Genomic DNA, 20988 nt, shown 5'->3' with positions numbered 1-20988 from the left:
GAGGTTGTCATGCTATCTATGCTATTACTACTAAAGCTACTACCTAGCAATATAGTAAACGCATCTACAATCACAAACGTTAGTTTAAAGACAACCCTATGGCTCCTGCCGGTTGTCGTAGCATCGGCGTGCAAGTCGATATTTAACTATTACAATATGATCATCTCATACATCCCATATATCACATCATGTCTTTGGCCATATCACATCACATGCATACCCTGCAAAAACAAGTTAGACGTCCTCTAATTTGTTGTTGCATGTTTTACGTGGCTGTTATGGGTATCTAGTATGATCGCATCTTACTTACGCAAAGCCACAACCGTGACATGCAAATTTCTATTTAACCTTTCCCCAAGGACCGCCTCGGTCAAATCCGATTCAACTAGAGTTGAAGAAACAGACACCCGTCAGTCATCTTTATGCAACAAGTTGCATGTTAGTCGATGAAACCGGTCTCTCGTAAGCGTACGAGTAAGGTTAGTCCGGGCTGCTTTAATCCAACAATACCGCCGAATCGAGAAAATACCGAGGAGGGCAGCAAATCGAACATCAACGCCCACAAAAGTTTTGTGTTCTACTCGAGATATCATCTACGCATGAACCTAGCTCATGATGCCACTGTTGAGAAACGTTGCATGGGAAACAAATAAATTCCTACGCACACGAAGACCTATCATGGTGATGATCATCTACGAGAGGGAGATCGGGTCCACATACCCTTGTAGATCGCTAAGAGGGAAGAGTTAAGAAACGCGGTTGATGTAGTGGAACGTCTTCGTGATTCAAATCAACGTCGTCCCACGATCCGTCCCGATCTAGTACCGAACGGACGGCACCTCCGCGTTCAGCACACGTACAGCTCGATGACGATCTCCGCCTTCTTGATCCAGCAAGAGAGACGGGGAAGTAGATGAGTTCACGGGTAGTGTGTGTTGGAATTATGCCCTAGAGGCAATAATAAATATAGTTATTATTATAATTCCTGTATCAAGATAATAGTTTATTATCCATGCTATAATTGTATTGAATGAAGACTCATTTACATGTGTGGATACATAGACAAAACACCATCCCTAGCAAGCCTCTAGTTGGCTAGCCAGTTGATCAAAGATAGTCAGTGTCTTCTGATTATGAACAAGGTGTTGTTGCTTGATAACTGGATCACGTCATTAGGAGAATAACGTGATGGACTAGACCCAAACTAATAGACGTAGCATGTTGATCGTGTCATTTTGTTGCTACTGTTTTCTGCGTGTCAAGTATTTATTCCTATGACCATGAGATCATATAAATCATTGACACCGGAGGAATGCTTTATGTGTATCAAACGTCGCAACGCAACTGGGTGACTATAAAGATGCTCTACAGGTATCTCCGAAGGTGTTAGTTGAGTTAGTATGGATCAAGACTGGGATTTGTCACTCCGTGTGACGGAGAGGTATCTCGGGGCCCACTCGGTAATACAACATCACACACAAGCCTTGCAAGCAATGTAACTTAGTGTAAGTTGCGGGATCTTGTATTACGGAACGAGTAAAGAGACTTGCCGGTAAACGAGATTGAAATAGGTATGCGGATACTGACGATCGAATCTCGGGCAAGTAACATACCGAAGGACAAAGGGAATGACATACGGGATTATACGAATCCTTGGCACTGAGGTTCAAACGATAAGATCTTCGTAGAATATGTAGGATCCAATATGGGCATCCAGGTCCCGCTATTGGATATTGACCGAGGAGTCTCTCGGGTCATGTCTACATAGTTCTCGAACCCGCAGGGTCTGCACACTTAAGGTTCGACGTTGTTTTATGTGTATTTGAGTTATATGGTTGGTTACCAAATGTTGTTCGGAGTCCCGGATGAGATCACGGACGTCACGAGGGTTTCCGGAATGGTCCGGAAACGAAGATTGATATATAGGATGACCTCATTTGATTACCGGAAGGTTTTCGGAGTTACCGGGAATGTACCGAGAATGACGAATGGGTTCCGGAAGTTCACCGGGGGGGGCAACCCACCCCGGGGAAGCCCATAGGCCTTTGGGGAGACACACCAGCCCTTAGTGGGCTGGTGGGACAGCCCACAAGTGCCCTATGCGCCAAGGAGAAGAAAATCAAGAGAGAAAGAAAAAAAAGGAGGAGGTGGGAAGGAAGGGGGACTCCCTCCCACCAAACCTAGTCCAACTCGGTTTGGGGGGGGGAGAGTCCTCCCCCTTGGACTCGGCCGACCCCCTTGGGGCTCCTTGAGCCCCAAGGCAAGGCCCCCTCCCTCCCACCTATATATACGGAGGTTTTAGGGCTGATTTGAGACGACTTTTCCACGGCAGCCCGACCACATACCTCCACGGTTTTTCCTCTAGATCGCGTTTCTGCGGAGCTCGGGCGGAGCCCTGCTGAGACAAGGTCATCACCAACCTCCGGAGCGCCGTCACGCTGCCGGAGAACTCTTCTACCTCTCCGTCTCTCTTGCTGGATCAAGAAGGCCGAGATCATCGTCGAGCTGTACGTGTGCTGAAAGCGGAGGTGCCGTCCGTTCGGTACTAGATCGTGGGACTGATCGCGGGATTGTTCGTGGGGCGGATCGAGGGACGTGAGGACGTTCCACTACATCAACCGCGTTCTCTAACGCTTCTGCTGTACGGTCTACGAGGGTACGTAGATCACTCATCCCCTCTCGTAGATGGACATCACCATGATAGGTCTTCGTGCGCGTAGGAAATTTTTTGTTTCCCATGCGATGTTCCCCAACAGTGTGACGGCGCGCCGGTGGTGGTGGTGAATCTATTTCTGCAGGGCTTCGCCTAAGCACCGTAGAAAACTAATCTAGAGGAGAATCTGTTATCTAGAGTTGAGGTAGCACGTGGCTTGAAAAATTGTCTCTTAAAAAGCCCTCAAACCTCTAGTATATATAGGAGGAGAGGAGGGAGGCCGTCGGCCCTAGGGTTTCCCCTTTGGGTTGGCCGATGTGGGAGGAGAGGAAGATTCCTCCTCCAATCCTACTCCTAGTAGGATTCCCCTTCTCCCACTTGGAAACCTTCTCCACCTTGTGGTTTTTTCCTTTATTCCTCATCCAGTCGCATGGGCCCTTAGAGGTGGTGTCGGCCAGCCCACCACGGGCTGGTTTGCCTTCTCTCTTGGCCCGTGAAGCCTCTAGGGTCGTCACACCCCTCCCGGTGGTCCCCCGGTACCCTCCCGGCACTCCGGGTATACTACCCATGAGCCCGAAACCTTTCCGATGACCAAAATAGGACTTCCTATATATCAATCTTTACCTACGGACCATTCCAGAGCTCCTCGTGACGTCCAAGTTCTCATCCAGGACTCCGAACAACCTTCAGTTACCAACACCTATAAATCAACTATATAGAAACGTCACTGAACCTTAAGTGTGCAGAGCCTGCCGGTTCGAGAACTATGCAGACATGAGCTGAGACACTCTACGGTCAACATCAAATAGCGGGACCTGGATGTCCATATTGGATCCTACATATTCTATGAAGATCTTATCGGTTGATCCTCTATGTCAAGGATTCATATAATCTCGTATACCATTCCCTTTGTCCTTCGGTATGTTACTTGCCCGAGATTCGATCGTCGGTATCTCCATACCTATTTCAATCTCGTTACCGGCAAGTCTCTTTACTCGTTCTGTAATACAAGATCACGTGGCTAACTCTTTAGTCACATTGCTTGCAAGGCTTATATGTGATGTTGTATTACCGAGTGGGCCCCGAGATACCTCTCTGTCACATGGAGTGACAAATCCCAGTCTTGATCCATGCTAACTCAAGGACACCTTCGGAGGTACCTGTAGAGCACCTTTATAGTCACCCAATAACGTTGCGACGTTTGATACACACAAGGTATTCCTCCGGTGTCAGTGAGTTACATGATCTCATGGTCATAGGAATGAATACTTGACATGCAGAAAACAATAGCAACAAAACGACACGATCATATGCTACGTTCATAGTTTGGGTCTTGTCCATCACATCATTCTTCTAATGATGTGATCCCGTCATCAAGTGACAACACTTGTCTATGGCTAGGAAACCTTAACCATCCTTGATCAACAGGCTAGTCAACTAGAGACTCACTAGGGACAAAGTTTTGTCTATATATTCACACATGCATTTATGTTTCCATTCAATACAATTATAGCATGGATAATAAACGATTATCGTGAAACAGGAAATATAATAATAACTATTTTATTATTGCCTCTAGGGCATATTTCCAACAACGTAGTACTCTAGCAAATTTCTCTAATTCTCTATAACTCTATGTAGTTCAGTAGTAACACATGTAACTAGCGTTGCTGGATCTAGGCCGTTGGTCGACCCAGCAGCATGTGTGATGATTGAAAGTGTTAGAGCATATTTCTCCGTATGTGGTTTTGGTCATTGATTATAATCCCAATGGAATAATGGTTGCCTTCAGTTATATTCGAAGTATTTGTCTATAGGCACTTCTTGAAGTCCATCTATTGGTTTCAAGGAGTTTATATAATGACCAAGGTGGTATTCAAAATATTATCCAAAGATTGGTCGTAAAGACACAAGGTGATCAAGACTAAGCAAAGAGTAAATCAAGATGATCAACACACAATGTGTACAAGATGTACCGAGAGGGATCAAGTGATCCCATGGTATGGTAAGCATTGTCCATAACACTTATGTGTACGAACCCATGGTCTTCGTGAGAGTTCTGTGGGGGGTTAGGTGTGTTTCCATGGGTTTGGGTCAAGAGGAAGATCTCATTCAACCTATGAAGTATGACATCAAGTGGTGATCATCATCAAGATTGCGGTGTGCAAGTTCAAGAGGAGCATCACGAAGATATCATGCTTGAAGCTTGCCATCCATTGTGGTTGCAATGGACTTGTGAAGATGTGCTAAAGAGTGGCTCACCCATAGTGAGTATGGGGGAGCAATCAACTAGTCTTCATCAAACCAACGCAATCAAGAAAGGTGGTCCATCTTGAGGAATCCAAGATCATCGTCATCTAGCTCAAGAGTATTAGGTGCAAGGTATAGGTTTGCCCTTGATAGGTTTTTCTATTTCAGGATAGATTGTCGTACTGTCAAGAGAGCTCTCAAGTGAGTAGCTTGATCGCATCATTCATTGAGAGCTCAAACCATTTGCATCCTTGCATCATATTTCTTGGTTCTTGTTTGGTGTTTCTTGATACGTCTCCAAGGTATCTATAATTTTTGATGGTTTCATGCTATTATCTTGTCAAACTTTGGATGTTTTGTATGCCTTTTATATCTTTTTTGGGACTAACTTATTAACTCAGTGCCAAGTGCCAGTTCCTGTTTTTTCGTGTTTTTGACCCTTTTCAGAGGAGGATTTTAAACGGAGTCCAAACGGAATAAAACTTCCGAAAAGATTTTTTCCGGAACAGAAGATACACAGAAAGCTTGGGAACCAAGGCAGGGAGTCCCGGGGGAGGCCACAAGCCCCATGGCGCGGCCAGGGGGCCCGCGACTCCCAGGCTTGTGGGCTCCCTGGGCCTCCCCTTCCCTAGCTCCTTCGCCTATAAATTCCCTAAAATCCCTAAAAAAAATCACAAGATCCACGAAAATATTTTCCGCCGCCGCAAGCTTCTGTCTCCGCAAGATCCCATCTGGGGCACGTTCTGGTGCCATGCCGGAGGGGAGATTCGGATACGGAGGGCTTCTTCATCAACACCATGACCTCTCCGATGATGCGTGAGTAGTTCACCATAGACCTACGGGTCCATAGCTAGTAGCTAGATGGCTTCTTCTCTCTCTTGGATCTTCAATAAAAAGTTCTCCATGATCTTCATGGAGATCTATCCGATGTAATCTTCTTTTGCGGTGTGTTTGAGATCCGATGAATTGTGGATTTATGATCAGATTATCTATGAATCTTATGTGAGTTTCTTCTGATCTCTCTTATGCATGATTTCATATCCTTGTAATTCTCTTTGAGTTGTGGGTTTTGTTTGGCCAACTTGATCTATGATTCTTGCAATGGGAGAAGTGCTTGGTTTTGGGTTCATACCGTGCGGTGACCTCACCCAGTGACAGAAGGGGTAGCGAGGCACGCATCGTGTTGTTGCCATCAAGGGTAATAAGATGGGGTTTTCATCATTGGTTTGAGTTTATCCCTCTACATCATGTCATCTTGCTTAAGGCGTTACTCTGTTCATCATGAACTCAATACACTAGATGCATGCTGGATAGCGGTCGTTGTGTGGAGTAATAGTAGTAGATGTAGAAAGTATCTGTCTTCTTGTCTCAGACGTGATGCCTATATGTATGATCATTGCCTTAGATATCGTCATGACTTTGCGTGGTTCTATCAATTGCTCGACAGTAATTTGTTCACCCACCGTAATATTTGCTATTTTGAGAGAAGCCTCTAGTGAACACTATGGCCCCCGGGTCTACTTCACACCATATTTTCAGCCTTACTCTTTTGGGCTTATTCCATCTGTGCCCCCAATTCCTTAGTTGTGCTCAGTTTTCCCCACCCTTCAAACTTTTGCTCACTTTTCCCCTCTCCCTAGATATGTTTCAGATTCAGACAAGCTGCCCAATACGTGTCTCCTTGCGGTCCCACCCGTCAGCAAGCAACAGTCAGCCGAAGACTCGGCCCCACTCGTCAGCAATTGACGGTCACGGTCAAGACAACAAACGGTCAATTGACGGTCAATGGACGGTCAAGACAACAAACGGCCGCTATGAGCATTTGTGAGAGTTTCAGCTAAGGAAGAGGGGAAAAGTGAGCAAAAGTTTGGAGCGTGGGGAAAAGTGAGCACAACTAAGGAACGAGGGGCACTAATTTAAATATCCCTACTCTTTTACTTCATTGCACTTTCCGCCTTCAGATCTCACTTTGCAATCAATCTTGAAGGGATTGGCAACCCCTTCATAGCGTTGGGTGCAAGCTCTTTTGTGTTTGCGCAGGTACTCTGGACTTGACGAGATTATCCTTCTGGATTGATACCTTGGTTCTCAAACTGAGGGAAATACTTACTGCTCATGTGCTGCATCACCCTTTCCTCTTCAAGGGAAAAACCAACGCAAGCCAAGTCTCCGTCAACGTGCCTATTTCTGGCGCTGTTGTTTGAGAAGTAGCAGAAGGATTTCTGGTGCCGTTGCCAGGGAGGATCAAGTCAAGAACTCATCCAAGTAAGTGTCGCAAACTCATCTCTTGCATTTACTTTTTTGCCTCTTGTTTTCCTCTCCCCCACTTCTGAAAAACAAAAATTTACAAAAATATTTGCCTTTCTCGTTTGCCTTTTTCATTCGCCCTTTTCTCTCGCTTGCTTTCTGTTCGCTTGTGTGCTTGCTTGCTTGCTAAAGTCACCATGACTAAAAACACCAAACTTTGTGACTTCTCGAATACTAATAATAATGATTTTATTAGTAGTCCGATTGCTCCCACCACTAGTGCGGAATCATACGAAATCAATGCTGCTTTGCTGAATCTTGTTATGAAAGAGCAATTCTCCGGCCTTCCTAGTGAAGATGACGCATCCCATCTTAATACCTTCATTGAGCTTTGCGATATGCAAAAGAAGGAAGATGTGGATAATGATGTGATTAAATTGAAGCCTTTTCCGTTCTCGTTGCGAGATCGAGCAAAAATTTGGTTTTCGTCTTTGCCCAAAAATAGTATTGATTCTTGGAACAAGTGCAAAGATGCTTATATATCCAAGTATTTTCCGCCGGCTAAGATTATCTCTCTCTGTAATGATATCATGAATTTTAAGCAACTTGATCATGGACATGTTGCACAATCTTGGGAGAGAATGAAATTGATGATTAGAAATTGTCCCGCTGATGGCTTGAGTCTTTGGATGATTATACAAATCTTTTACGTTGGCTTGAATTTCGCTTCTAGAAATATCTTGGACTCCGCCTCAGGTGGAACGTTCATGGAAATCACGTTAGGAGAAGCCACAAAACTCCTAGACAATATCATGACGAACTACTCTTAGTGGCACACTGAAAGGTCACCTACTAGTAAGAAGGTACACACTATAGAAGAAATTAACTCGTTGAGTGCTAAGATGGATGAGTTAATGAATTTGGTTGCTAGTAGAGGAAACTATGCTTTTAGAGGAAACTATGTTCCTAGGGCTTTTCCTAGTAACCCCTCTAATAACTTTTGCAACTCCTACAACAATACTCATGGAAATTACAATAGATTACCCTCTGATCTAGAGAGTAATATCAAAGAGTTTATCAACTCACAAAAGATTTTCAATGCATCCATAGAGGAAAAACTACTCAAAATTGACGATTTGGCTAGGAGCGTTGATAGAATGTCTAGTGATATTGATGCTTTGAAAGTTAGATGTGCTCCTCCCAAGATCAATATGGATGAAACTTTGAAAGCTATGCATGTTTCCATGAGTGAGAGCAAAGAAAGAACAGCCCAAATTCGTGCTAGACATGAATGGCTTAAAAGGGCGTGTTGTCGTGATAAGAATCACGAAGATCTTAAAGTGCTTGGTGTGACTCCCATTGAATCTTTGTTTTCTTGTGTCAAACCTAATGATGATGGGGCTGGATATGAATCCACTTTGGTTGAAAAACGCCCCAATGATTCGGAGTCCATCTATCGTGATGCCAAAAGCATTGCAAGTGGAGTAGAAGATATTAAAACTTTGAGTAGTAATGAAATTACTACTTTGGATTTCGAGGAATTCAATTATGATAGTTGCTCCTGTATTGAATGCATTTCCTTGATGCAATCAATGCTAAACTCTCCACACGCTTATAGCCAAAACAAGGCCTTTATCGATCATATCGTCGAAGCTATGATAAAATCTCTTGAAGAGAAACTTGAATTGGAAGTTTCTATCCCTAGAAAGCTTCATGATGAGTGGGAACCTACTATCAAAATCAAAATCAAAAACTATGAACGCAATGCTTTGTGTGATTTGGGTGCTAGTGTTTCCGCGATTCCAAAGTCTTTATGCGATGTTCTGGGTTTTAATGAGATTGAGGAGTGTTCACTTAATTTGCATGTTGCGGATTCTACTGTCAAGAAACCCATGGGAAGGATCAATGATGTTCTTATTATTGCAAATAGGAACTATGTACCCGTGGATTTCATTGTGCTTGACATTGATTGCAATCCTACATGCCCTATCATTCTTGGTAGACCTTTCCTAAGGACTATCGGTGCTATCATCGATATGAAGGAAGGGAATATTAGATTTCAATTTCCTTTAAAGAAGGGCATGGAGCATTTTCCCCGAAAGAAAATAAGATTGCCTTATGAATCCATGATGTGGGCTACTTATGGTTTGAGCACCAAAGACGACGATACGTGATTCTATCGCTTTATGCCTAGCTAAGGGCGTTAAACAATAGCGCTTGTTGGGAGGCAACCCAATGAATTTATCTTTTTCTTTCTGTTTTGTTACGTCCACACTATCATAATTCTGTTATGATTGTGTCTTTTGTGTTTCTTTTTGTGTTTGAGCCAAGCAAAACCTTTAAGACTAGTCTTGGTGATGGTTGTTTGATCCTGCTGGAAAAAGACAGAAACTTTTCGCTCATGAGATTATTTTTCAGTTTTATTCAGAAAGAGATTTTGAGTTGATTCTTTTTGCTGCTGGTTGATATGCCTTTTTCCCAGGCAGTCGTAAGTTTTCAGAATTTTTGAGGTACCAGAAGTATACGAAGTATACAGATTGCTACAGACTAGTCTGTTTTTGATAAATTCTGTTTTTGTTGAGTTGGTTGCTTGTTTTGATGAAACTAGGGATAGTATCGGGGGGTACTAGCCATGGAAAAGTGATAATACAGTAATCTAACACCAATATGAATAGAATTCAAGTTTGCTAGAGTACCTAAAGATGTGGTAGTTTGTTTTCTTGTGCTAATGATATCACGGGTTTCTGTTTAAGTTTTATGTTGTGAAGTTCTCAAGTTTTGGGTGATGTTCTCATGGAAAAAGAGATAAAGAGTGGAAAGAGCTCAAGCTTGGGGATGCCAAAGGCACCCCAAGCCAAATTCAAGGACACCAAAAAGCCTAAGCTTGGGGATGCCCCGGGAAGGCATCCCCTCTTTCGTCTTCAATCCATCGGTATCATTACTTGGAGCTATATTTTTATTCACCACATGATATGTGTTTTGCTTGGAGCTTCTTGTATCGTAGGAGTATTTTCTTTTTGTTGTGTCACAATCATCCTTGCTGCACACCTTTTGATAGAGACATGCACTCATCGTGAATTTGCTAGAATGCTCATTGTGCTTCACTTATATCTTTTGAGCCTAGATAATTTTGCTCTATGTGCTTCACTTAGATCTTTTAGAGCACGGCGGTGCGTGACTTGGTAGTTGGTTTGTGCTATGAAAGTAGTCCCAAAGGTGATAGATGCCCAAAGAGGATAGAAAAACTTCCATCTTCATGTGCATTGAGTAGAAAGAGAAGTTTGATTCCTCTCAATTAGTTTTGAGACATGGATTTGGTAATATTAAGAGTTATGTTAGTAGGGTGTTGTGAATCTAGAAATACTTGTGTTGAAGTTAGTGATTCCCGTAACATGCACGTATGGTGAACCGCTATGTTAGGAAGTCGGAGCATAATTGATCTATTGATTGGCATCCTTCGTGTTGCGGTCGGGATCGCGCAATGGTTTACACCTACCAACCCTTCCCCTAGGAGTATGAGTTTAGCACTTTGTTTCGATTACTAATAAAAACTTTTGCAATAAGTATGTGAGTTCTTCATGACTAATGTGAGTCCATGGTATAGATTCACTTTCACCTTCCACCATTGCTAGCCTCTCTAGTACCGCGCAATTTTCGCCGATGCACAAACCCACCATATGCCTTCCTCAAAATAGCCACCATACCTACCTACTATGGCATTTTCATAGCCATTCCGAGATATATTGCCATGCAACTCCCACCGTTCCGTCTCATGACTTGTGTCGTGACTCGCATATTGCCATTGCATGATTGTAAGATAGCTAGCGAGATGTTTCAACGTCATACGCCAAGCTAGATCGTTGCACATCCCGATACACTGCTGGAGGCATTTCCTATAGAGTCATCATCGTTCTGAGCTTTGAGCTGTGAGTAAATAATAGTGTGATGATCATCATTATTAGAGCATTGTCCCATGTGAGGAAATAAAAAAAAGAGGCCAAAGTTACCCAAATAAAAAATAATAAAAAAGAGGCCAAAGAGCCCAAATAAAAAAAATAAAAAGAGAGAAGGGACAATGCTACTATCTTTTTCCACACTTGTGCTTCATAATAACACCATGTTCTTCATGATTGAGTGCTTCTTGCTTTGTCACCACCATATACTAGTGGGAATCTTTATTTTATAACTTGGCTTGTATATTCCAATGACGGGCTTCCTCAAAATTGCCCTAGGTCTTCATGAGCAAGCAAGTTGGATACACACCCACTAGTTCTCCTTTTAAGCTTTCACATACTTATAGCTCTCGTGCATCCTTTGTATGGCAATCCCTACTCATTCACATTGATAGCTCTTAATGGGCATCTCCATAACCCTTTGATACGCCGAGTCAATCTGACCATCTCCTCCTTTTTTGTCTCACAACCACCACCACACTCTATTCCACCTATAGTGTTATATCCATGTCGGGACCCCGATCCTAAGCCATAGGAATCCAGCCTGTAACACATCACATCTCTTTGTGGTCTCACGCACGGTTATCCCCACGGCTGCAGCCTTACCTTAGTTGGGACCGTTTGCGCCTTTTGACTCGCATATGCAATTGTGTCGCTAGCATTCCGATGTCAAAGAACCCGGATCGACATGTCTAGTCATAAACTCAAGTGGCAGTTTCGTACAGGGGCAGACATACATGACCCAGCAAAGCAGGTGTCGGTCATCAGCGAGTGTAGACGAGTCGTAGCAAGCTACAAGGACTCCATTACACCGCGTGACATTTCCCCAACGGGACAAACACATCAGCTAAGAAGGACACATGCTGGTCAACCAACGTGTCCAGAGCAGTAGCGAACTACCATGGCTCGGTGGAATCACAAAGGGGCATTTCCCCGTAAGGAGTGCTACTAAGGCATACAACTAGGTGTTCGAACCCCATGCATATCAAGTACAACACACGTACGCATGGCATCACGATATGTATAGATACATCGATGGCATCACAACATAACCATAAACATACAACTTTATTTAGAAGTCTCGGAAGAGCCTCACACATAATATTACACAGATAGGGGTCTCACGACTCATCATCACAAGTCATTCAAACAAGTCTTACAAGCCAGCGGAAGATTAAAACTGTCTGAGTACAAACAGATGGAAAGGTAAAAGGTACATGGCCTGACTATCTACAGACCCAACCTAGGGCGAGATCGTAGCTCGGACACCAGCTACTCGTCGTCATCAACGTCTAGATAGAACCCACCATTATGGTCATTAACAACCTCTGCAACAATTTATTAAGCAAACGTGAGTACAAAAGTACTCAGCAAGACTTCAGAATAATCTATCTACTCATGCAATGTATCAACAAGGAGTTGTGGGGTTTCATGTAGAAAGCCAGCTTTGACTCTTGGCTAGACAAACTACATTTTTAAATAGTTTTGACAACTTTGTTTTCTCGCACGCGAGTCCACTAACACCACAACAATACACCATCATGGAATCATTCCGTCTCCCTACGGAAATGCCATCCACGACACTCACACTTATCTTGACATTTTTATGAGTAGCCATTATAGTTGTCTATGAACAACATATGTTTCCAAGTAGTCCATATCCGCGGACACGGCTATTCGAATAGATCATAACCCTGCAGGGGTGTACTTCTTCACACACGCTCTCGCCACTTATCGTTATGTGCATGTCATGCACCTCAGCAACCTTCAAGCGGAAGCCCAACAAGGGAGTCGGCCACGACCGTTAACCACGCTAATACCTAGTCCAGGTTTATCGCCTATCTGAGGGTAACCCACACGGAAGTCCGGCCGAGGTTTTCGCCACGGCCCCAAACGATGTGCGCAGGGTTCCCAAGCCCACCATCCGGGTGCCACTTGGTACACCGTGCCACTGCCTACTGCATCATAGCCCACCTCTAAGGTCAGCACTATGCACGGCCTCCAGCATGACTATAAACACCCGAAACTACTTGCAACTCCTGGACCGAGTACTAGGCGATTAATAAGTCGAGAGGGTCAATTAAGTATCCCAACGTGTGGTGGTATCTAGTCTTGGATTACATACACGGAACTCAGTTCCTATGGACGGTTCCAATGAAACAACCCGCCATGTACTCCTACATAGCCTTTCACCGGTACCTTTACCAAATCAGGTTCAACACACAACCTTTATTAACTGAACACATTCTCACGGTCCTGTTGATCACTCAGATGACAGACCATACACAACTCTAAGAATAGCATGCATAGCAGGATAAGACACATCATGGCTCAAGCATCTACCAGGTATGCTAGGTTGCAAGGTTTAGCTATTTACTGTGACAAAGACAGGTCATGCAAAGGAATGGGTTCAGCTAACGTGGTAAAAGCATTGGAAGCATTTTGACCTAATGCAATAAGTAAGAGCAGGAGCGAGAACATGGGATTTATCGGGATGATCAAAATGGTTACTTGCCTTGTTGCTCAGCAGAGGGGTGATATCCGTCGACCGGATAATCAGTCGTATCCGAAGGGGCAGGGCCTACCGAATAACAAAATACAAATATTAAGAATCATATGCAACAATCATGGTGCATGAACATGGCATGAAATGAAAGGTGATAAGATTCAATGTGGTTGGTGAAACCTTAGTTTGCATCTGGTTTGAAATATTCAAATATTATTTGAAATGGCATATTCATCTTAATTATTTAATTGATTTGATCTGATGTTGTTTCATAACTTTGTTTTTCATGCATGAAAGTAGCACCATTGTGTTCCTTGAATTTTTCTGATCAATTTGCACATATTATTTGTCTGATTTGGAGTTATATTCAAATTTCTATGAATTTCCAAAGTTTTGCAATTTATTCTGGAATTATATTAAAACCAGAATTAGATTTATTGCATCAGCATGACATCAGCAGGTCAGCTGGCCGTTGAAAGTCAGCTATGGTGAAATTTGGGATATGATTGGGCCGAGCGAATGCATGAACCAGCACAAGCACATTGAATCAAGTTTTTTAGTGAGGGTATATGGACATTCATAAACCTGATAACCAAGTTAATTTAATGTGAGAACTATGTGACAAATAATGTGATAAGTAAGTTATAGTAATCTGGCAAGTACCGACGAAAACAAAAGTTATCGAAACATGTCAACATAGGATCTAGTTTTGAAGATCTCGTCGCGATAAAGTCAATGATGAAAACGGATCATTAATTAAGATAACGATTTGGAAGATAAATCTTTTTTAAAATACAATGCTGCTAAACGAGCTCTCCAAGTTGTGCGCATCAACCGCCGCACCGAAAAGTGGCTGTGCATTTGTGTAGCTTAGATTTTCCCTTCTTTCTTTTATTAATGAAAAAATTACTGTAGAACAATTGTTGTATGATTTGGGATTAATGTACTTCATGGCATGGAACTTGTCGAGAGAGGAATCCGATGGGGTGTGGGTAACGGTGCTACCATTAAGATTCAGGAGGATCATTGGATCCCTGGTGTGAATCCTCAGTTTTTGCATTTGTTGTCTCCTCTCTCGGCTAGCCAGAGGGTGAATTCGCTCTTTGTTGATGATGGCTTTACTTGGAACATTCAACTAGTCTGATCAGTCTTTGAGGAATCGATTGCGGATCAAGCACTACAACTTCCCATCGGTGGTTTTGGGGACACTGACTTTGTATCGTGGCCGCATACCCGTTCTGGTACATACTCGGTCCGGTCTGCCTATCATTTGGCCAGGATGACAAAGATGATCGCATCCCGCAGCAATTCGGGTTGTGGTATGTCTTCTAATCTCCAAAGTGATGCTATATCGTGGAACAAAATCTGGGCGATCAAGGCGCAGGGAAGATGTTGATAACTATATGGAGATTCTCTCATGATTGCTTGCCAACCGGAATGCAACTACACCAGCGACATATTCCTGCATCTAAGGTTTGTGTCCATTGTTCTGTTGATGAGCACGTAGAACATGCATTGCTATTTTGCCCTTATGCACAAGCGGTTTGGTCTGATGTTAAAGATTACTTCAACTTGCATCTTAGTCGAAAAGGATTCACAAATTGCAAAACATGGATCTTTGATTTTTTGGCTCGTTGCGATGATCTTGCTGCTACAGTTCTGGCAGTCACGTGTTGGCATATTTGGGATGCTCGAAATAAACTCCGAGAAGAAAATATTACTCAGCATCCTTCTAGTCTTGCTCTGAAAATTAAAGCTTATGTTGACATGATAGTGGAGCATTTGTTCATTACCACAACCAACCATAGGCGTGAACCCTCTAAAACAACATCCTGGGTTCCGCCGCCGGCAGGTAAGGTGATGATAAACGTTGATGCTGCCCTTTTTACACATGACAGGAGCATGGGGGGTAGGAGTGGTGATGCGAGAGCATTCAGGTTCTTGCATTGTTTGTTGTGGTATTGGTGTTCCTCATGTGATCCTTCCTGAGCTAGCGGAGGCCATTGCAATTCAGAGAGGCTTGCAATTTGCATTGTGTGAAGGTACTCAGGATGTCTTACTTGGTTCTGATTGTTTGACGGTTGTCCAGCGTATCAATTCGCTGAGCCAGGATCGATCTATCTGTGGTCCTGTCATTCAGGACATCAAGCAACTTAGAGCTTCTTTCACTAGTTGTTCTATATTTCATGTGCGTCGGGAACAAAATGTTGCTGCACATTTGTTGGCTCGATCATGTAATCAGCTAGAGTGTCGTGTTTGACGTGGTGTATCCCCGGAATGCATCCGGGAAACTATTTGTATGGACATTATGCCATGATCTATAAAGTGGGTGTGTTATAAAAAAAAGAACTTTTCAGTAAAATGGAGAACATTCTCAGCTCCTAGTGACCCGTCCAGACCACGCAGGCTACCACGATACAGGGGATACATATCCATCAGCTTCCCAGCAACGACCACCCACGGCCCCGCCGCCGAACCGCAACCGCGGGACATGGCGTCGGCATCTCCGCCTCCCCCCACCGCCGGCGCGCGGCCCAATCCCAGCACACCCGCCCCCTCGTCCTCCGCCTTTTCCACCGTCTCCCCCCGCGGCCCCATCTCCCTCTGCGGCGCATCGAGGGCTTCCTCCGTCTCCTTCCAGCAACGGCGACCATCCCCTCTCGCCGGAAGGTCGCGCCTACCAGGCCCCATCCGCTGCTCTGATGCCTCCGGAGAGGTAGCGAATTCTCATTCATTTTACCCCCATCATTTCTAACCAGATCGGTAATGCATATGCGCGCGTTTCTTCCCGGAAAAAAGAAGCGTGTGTTCGTTTTCCGTTCGCTAGAGCGGTGCTGGGAAAGCAAACTAAAGGAAAGACTAGATTAAGGTTAGACTGTTTGTTGTCTTCCTGGAATTTAGAAGATAATAATTCTCAAATGCTGTAGTAGTAAAATTTGGATTTATGGTGTGATGAGAGCAGAGGCAATCAGCTACTCATGGCGCTTCTTTGATAGGCAAAATCCTGAAATTACTTGCGCTTTTGTTGGGCAGACAAAAGCATGTCTGCAATGCGTACATCATATTCATGGAATTTATATTGCATTGTTGGGAGTGTAACTCTGATGCGAGTTTTGACCTTTTGTAAATCCCCATAGGTAGTGACTGGTGTTGTTATGTAAAGTTGTAAACAACTCATTTGGGGAATAAGGAATTAATGGAATTCTTTACAAAATGAACAATTATGATAATGTAATTTAGATTTGGGTACATGTTTTTTGTTGATGCATATTCTGATCTGCATTTTTTTGTTAGGTTGACGCAGTTAATAGTGAAGAAACGAAGCAGACACAAGGAGGCTCGACCGGTATGATGTTTGTAGCATGTACTCCCTCCGTTCCTAAATATAAGTCTTTCTAGATGTTTCACTAATAGACTACATACGGATGTATATAGACATACTTTAGAGTATAGATTTACTCATTTTACTTCGTATGTAGACACCTAGTGAAATATCTTAAAAGACTTATATTTAGGTACGGAGGGAGTACTAACTTTGCTTCTCCAAAAAAAAAAAAACTAGGGCTGAATTGTTTTCTTCTTTCATACAGGGGAAAGAAATCATGGCAAAGATTTGTTCAGAAGATTTTCACCTAAAGAGTATTCACAACTAACTGTAAATCCAAAGACAATTACATCTTCGTTTTATCTTGTCCCATAACAGTCTTCAGGACTTTAGCTTAACAGTTGAGTTTGCATTCAGCACTAGAATGTACTCAGAGAAGCAGAAGGCCTCACCAAAGTTGGTTCTCTTGTATTTATTTGGATTCGCGTGAAAATTATTATGTTTTTTATGCAAACATATGTGGGCAGAAATTTTTTGCTAGGCTAGGACTAATATATAGTAGCATATAATGGTACTGTGAGTCATACCCTTGCATTTGTTACAGAAGAACCTTGCATCATCCATCTCACTGAGCCTAACAACTCAACCCTAGTCATGGATTGTTATACCGACACCCTTGCATGTAGTATTACAGAAGAACCTAGCGCCATCCATGCAACCGAGGCTAATGAATGTCAGGTTGAAGCTCTCGAACCTTTTTCATGATTATACCAATACGTCCCCTACGGAAAATTATGCCAATACTTGGAATGACATATCCCGTTTACTCTTTCAATTTTGTGTTATAAAATGATAGTTCACCATTTCTCATGTCCTATTGCTGGTTCAGGTTGCTAGAACAATTGAAGAGATATGGTGCTGCTGGAGTTTTGTCATATGGACTACTTAATACTGTGTATTATGTCACCACCTTTTTATTGGTCTGGTAGGTCAATGCATGGTACTGTGATGCCATGCTGTTTTTTTTTAGTTTTACATTATTTCTAGAACAAACATTTATTATGTAACTTTAAAATGTAAAGTTTTCATCGGTCATGAGAAAAAGACCATCAGTTCTCTTAAAAACTTGTTTCACTTCATGCATCTCCATGAGCCAAAATAAGGGCAGATGGTAGGAGCATTGGATGGACTGGAAGGGAGTCACTGACTGATTTACTTTCCAGGTTCCATTTTTCGCCTGCTCCTGGTAGGATGGGCTATGCTGCAGCAGTGGAGAGGTAACCGTTGTAAATTCTGTTTTTTTAAGCAGCCTCTTCTCACTATAACGTGTTCTATACCAACTAAAGCAGGTTCCTTAAATTAATGGCAATGGTGTGGGCTGGCAGTCAAGTTACTAAAATTCTCCGCGCAGGAGGGTGAGTTAGTCTCCAAGTCAGTGTATAACTTGTTGCCCGGATCAGTGTAACAAGCATTGTTGGATGCTACTCTGCTTTTCAGTGGTAACTTGAGGAACATCCTCAAGCCCACACATTTTCAATTTTTAAAGAATGCATTGCTACCTGTCGAAATCCATTGCCCTCTCTTCTGAAAGACGACTTCTTTGGTTTACTACAGAGCCCTTGCACTGGCTCCTCTTGTCGATAGAGGACTGAGATGGTTCACTGTCAAGTTCAACTTCCAGTCAGAAGGAAAGGTAAAATATGAGACCTCCCCTTCAATTTTCTCCGTGAAGAGTTTCTTCGAACCTACAGGAATGGCAAAGTGTAATCACAGACCTTCTAATGTGTTTTTTGGGGTTAATTTACCATCTTATAGGCATTTGCGACGATCGTAGGGTTATGCTTTGCACTTGCTGCGCTCATGTTCGTCGGGTTGACAGTACTTTGGGCCTAGGGCATATGTTGCTGATGACAGTCGAGGGATTATGGCAAGATGCTGTGGAGGTACGGCCGTACAGGCATTCAACATTCACATTTAACTGAGAGGCTTAGTTACAACATTTTCAGCATAAATATTCCTGTATCAAGGACCTGTCGTCGGTGTTCTCCAGTCCTTGTAATGCAAACAGAGTCTGTGGTGGAAATGGGAGCTGTTTTGATGTTTAAACAGCCTCCGGAGTCATACATGTTTGATGTTCTTCTTTCTAGCAGCTCTGATGAATAAGTAAAATGTGAAAAAGCTCCATATCTGTGCTTCATCTACTGATTGAATTTAATCGTGGTTTGTAAACTCCAAAAATAAGACAAATTTGACACTAGTCAAAGCAGTAGGACTGACACAGTACAATCGGAGGTTTTTTTTACTGTTCTGACCCACAGGCTATAAAAAAAATCACAGAACGAACTCAATCTGAAAGTATTTTCGGCTCTGACCTTTTTAAAAACGTCAGGGCCCGTGGCGTTGCTGCTCCATGTAGAAACGTCAGTCTACAATGACGTTTCTGTTCCATATTCAAACACATGTCTCCATTAACGTTGTAGATCACAGACAAAACGCCAAGGCACATGGCGTTGCAGCCTAAGCAGCAACGCCAAGGCTCATGGCGTTGCTAGCAGCCGCGGTAGCTAGCGGCACGCAGTAGCTAGCAGCACACACGGAGTAGCTAGATGGGTTGGCGAATTTTGACGGGACACATCCTCACGCCTGAATTTTGACGGGACACATCCTCGCACACGGAGTAGCTAGCTGGGTTGGAGAATATAATGGCCCCCGCCAATTTGTGCCAAACCATTCCCAAGTTTCGCCTTCATAAGGGCCCCTGCCAATTTGTGTCAAACCATTTCCAAGTTTCGCCTTCATAAGGGTGTCAATTTGTGTCAAACCATTTCCAAGTTTCGCCTTCATAAGGGCCCCCGCCAATTTGTGCCAAACCATTCCCAAGTTTCGCCTTCATAAGGGCCCCCGCCAATTTGTGCCAAACCATTCCCAAGTTTCGCCTTCATAAGGGCCCCCGCCAATTTGTGCCAAACCATTCCCAAGTTTCGTCTTCATAAGGGCCCCCGCCAATTTGTGTCAAACCATTCCCAACTTTGGCCTTCGTAAGGGCAACCAGGAATCCCGTAATATTATTGGGCATGCATGGATCAATTGGCTTGATGGTTGCATGCATGTCTATTTTATTCCATCCAGGGACCATGCATGCATCCTGCTGGGCACTAGGCGGTCAAACGTTTTTACTGCCTCATGGGACCGATGTGTGAGTAGTATGATTTCATACAAAATCAAACGACACCCGCTCAAACTAGCTTATAATTTTATGCTTCTCCAGAGTAGTTGTACTTGTACCTGTTAGAGCAAGGACAATAGTAGAGCCGGCTGCCGGCTGTAAGCTCATGCCATGTCACCTATAGCTCATCTTATAGCTAACATGTACAATAGTTGGTTAGAAGAGTGTACTACTTATTTATTATATGGCCCACCTTTCATTCTCACAAAGTGCCTAGGAGCACGTGCTAGAGCTGGCTCTTAACTAAGAGTCCGCTTAGAGCAAGTACAATAAGGTGACATAAGCAGGTTGTAAGGATTAGAGTACTATATCCTTGCTTAGTTGGAGGAGAGAGAGGAGTAGAGAGAAAAGAAGCGGGCTCTTGGTGAGTAGCCAGCTGCAGCATGAGACCCAAGACACTTTGTGAGATTGTATGGTGGGCCAACTACTACTAAAATAATAAACATCTAAAACTTACTATTGTATATGTCGACTATTAGGTTGGCTCTATATGACATGGCAACTCCTTATAGTCGATTGTTGGGTGTATTATTAACCATGCTCTTACCTTCTCTTTCATCTTCTCTCTCCTCCAACTAAGCAAAAATATACTATTTTATTTCTTATAGCCAGCTCACTCAGCTCTATTGTACTTGCTCTTATGTATACACTGGTTTTGTCCTAAGCCAAGCTTGGAGTAGCTTTTCTATAGACTAGTGTTATATACAGGCACATGTTCTAATAAATTGATTACTGTTAATTACTGACTAATTGCAATAGCTAGCAGCCGCAATAGCTAGCGGCACGCAGTAGCTAGCAGCACGCAGTAGCTACCAGCCGCTTGGCAAT

The 20988-nt window shown here is 43.3% G+C and overlaps 1 protein-coding gene across 1 annotated transcript; it reads left to right on the top strand.

The window, feature by feature from the left end:
* The first annotated feature begins 16041 nt into the window (after positions 1 to 16041).
* On the top strand, positions 16042 to 19118 carry LOC123397954. The gene is made up of 8 exons (XM_045092464.1): positions 16042 to 16325; positions 16904 to 16955; positions 17200 to 17248; positions 17824 to 17919; positions 18158 to 18211; positions 18284 to 18349; positions 18549 to 18627; positions 18750 to 19118. Exons 1-8 carry the CDS (start codon positions 16101 to 16103, stop codon positions 18825 to 18827), a joined length of 699 nt encoding a protein of 232 aa, XP_044948399.1. The 5' UTR covers positions 16042 to 16100; the 3' UTR covers positions 18828 to 19118.
* Positions 19119 to 20988: the final 1870 nt, after the last annotated feature.

Source organism: Hordeum vulgare, chromosome 5H, assembly GCF_904849725.1.
Source record: "Hordeum vulgare subsp. vulgare chromosome 5H, MorexV3_pseudomolecules_assembly, whole genome shotgun sequence".
Taxonomy (NCBI): Eukaryota; Viridiplantae; Streptophyta; class Magnoliopsida; order Poales; family Poaceae; genus Hordeum; species Hordeum vulgare.
Note: the sequence above shows the minus strand (reverse complement) of the source record. Positions and strands in the feature narration are given on the sequence as shown.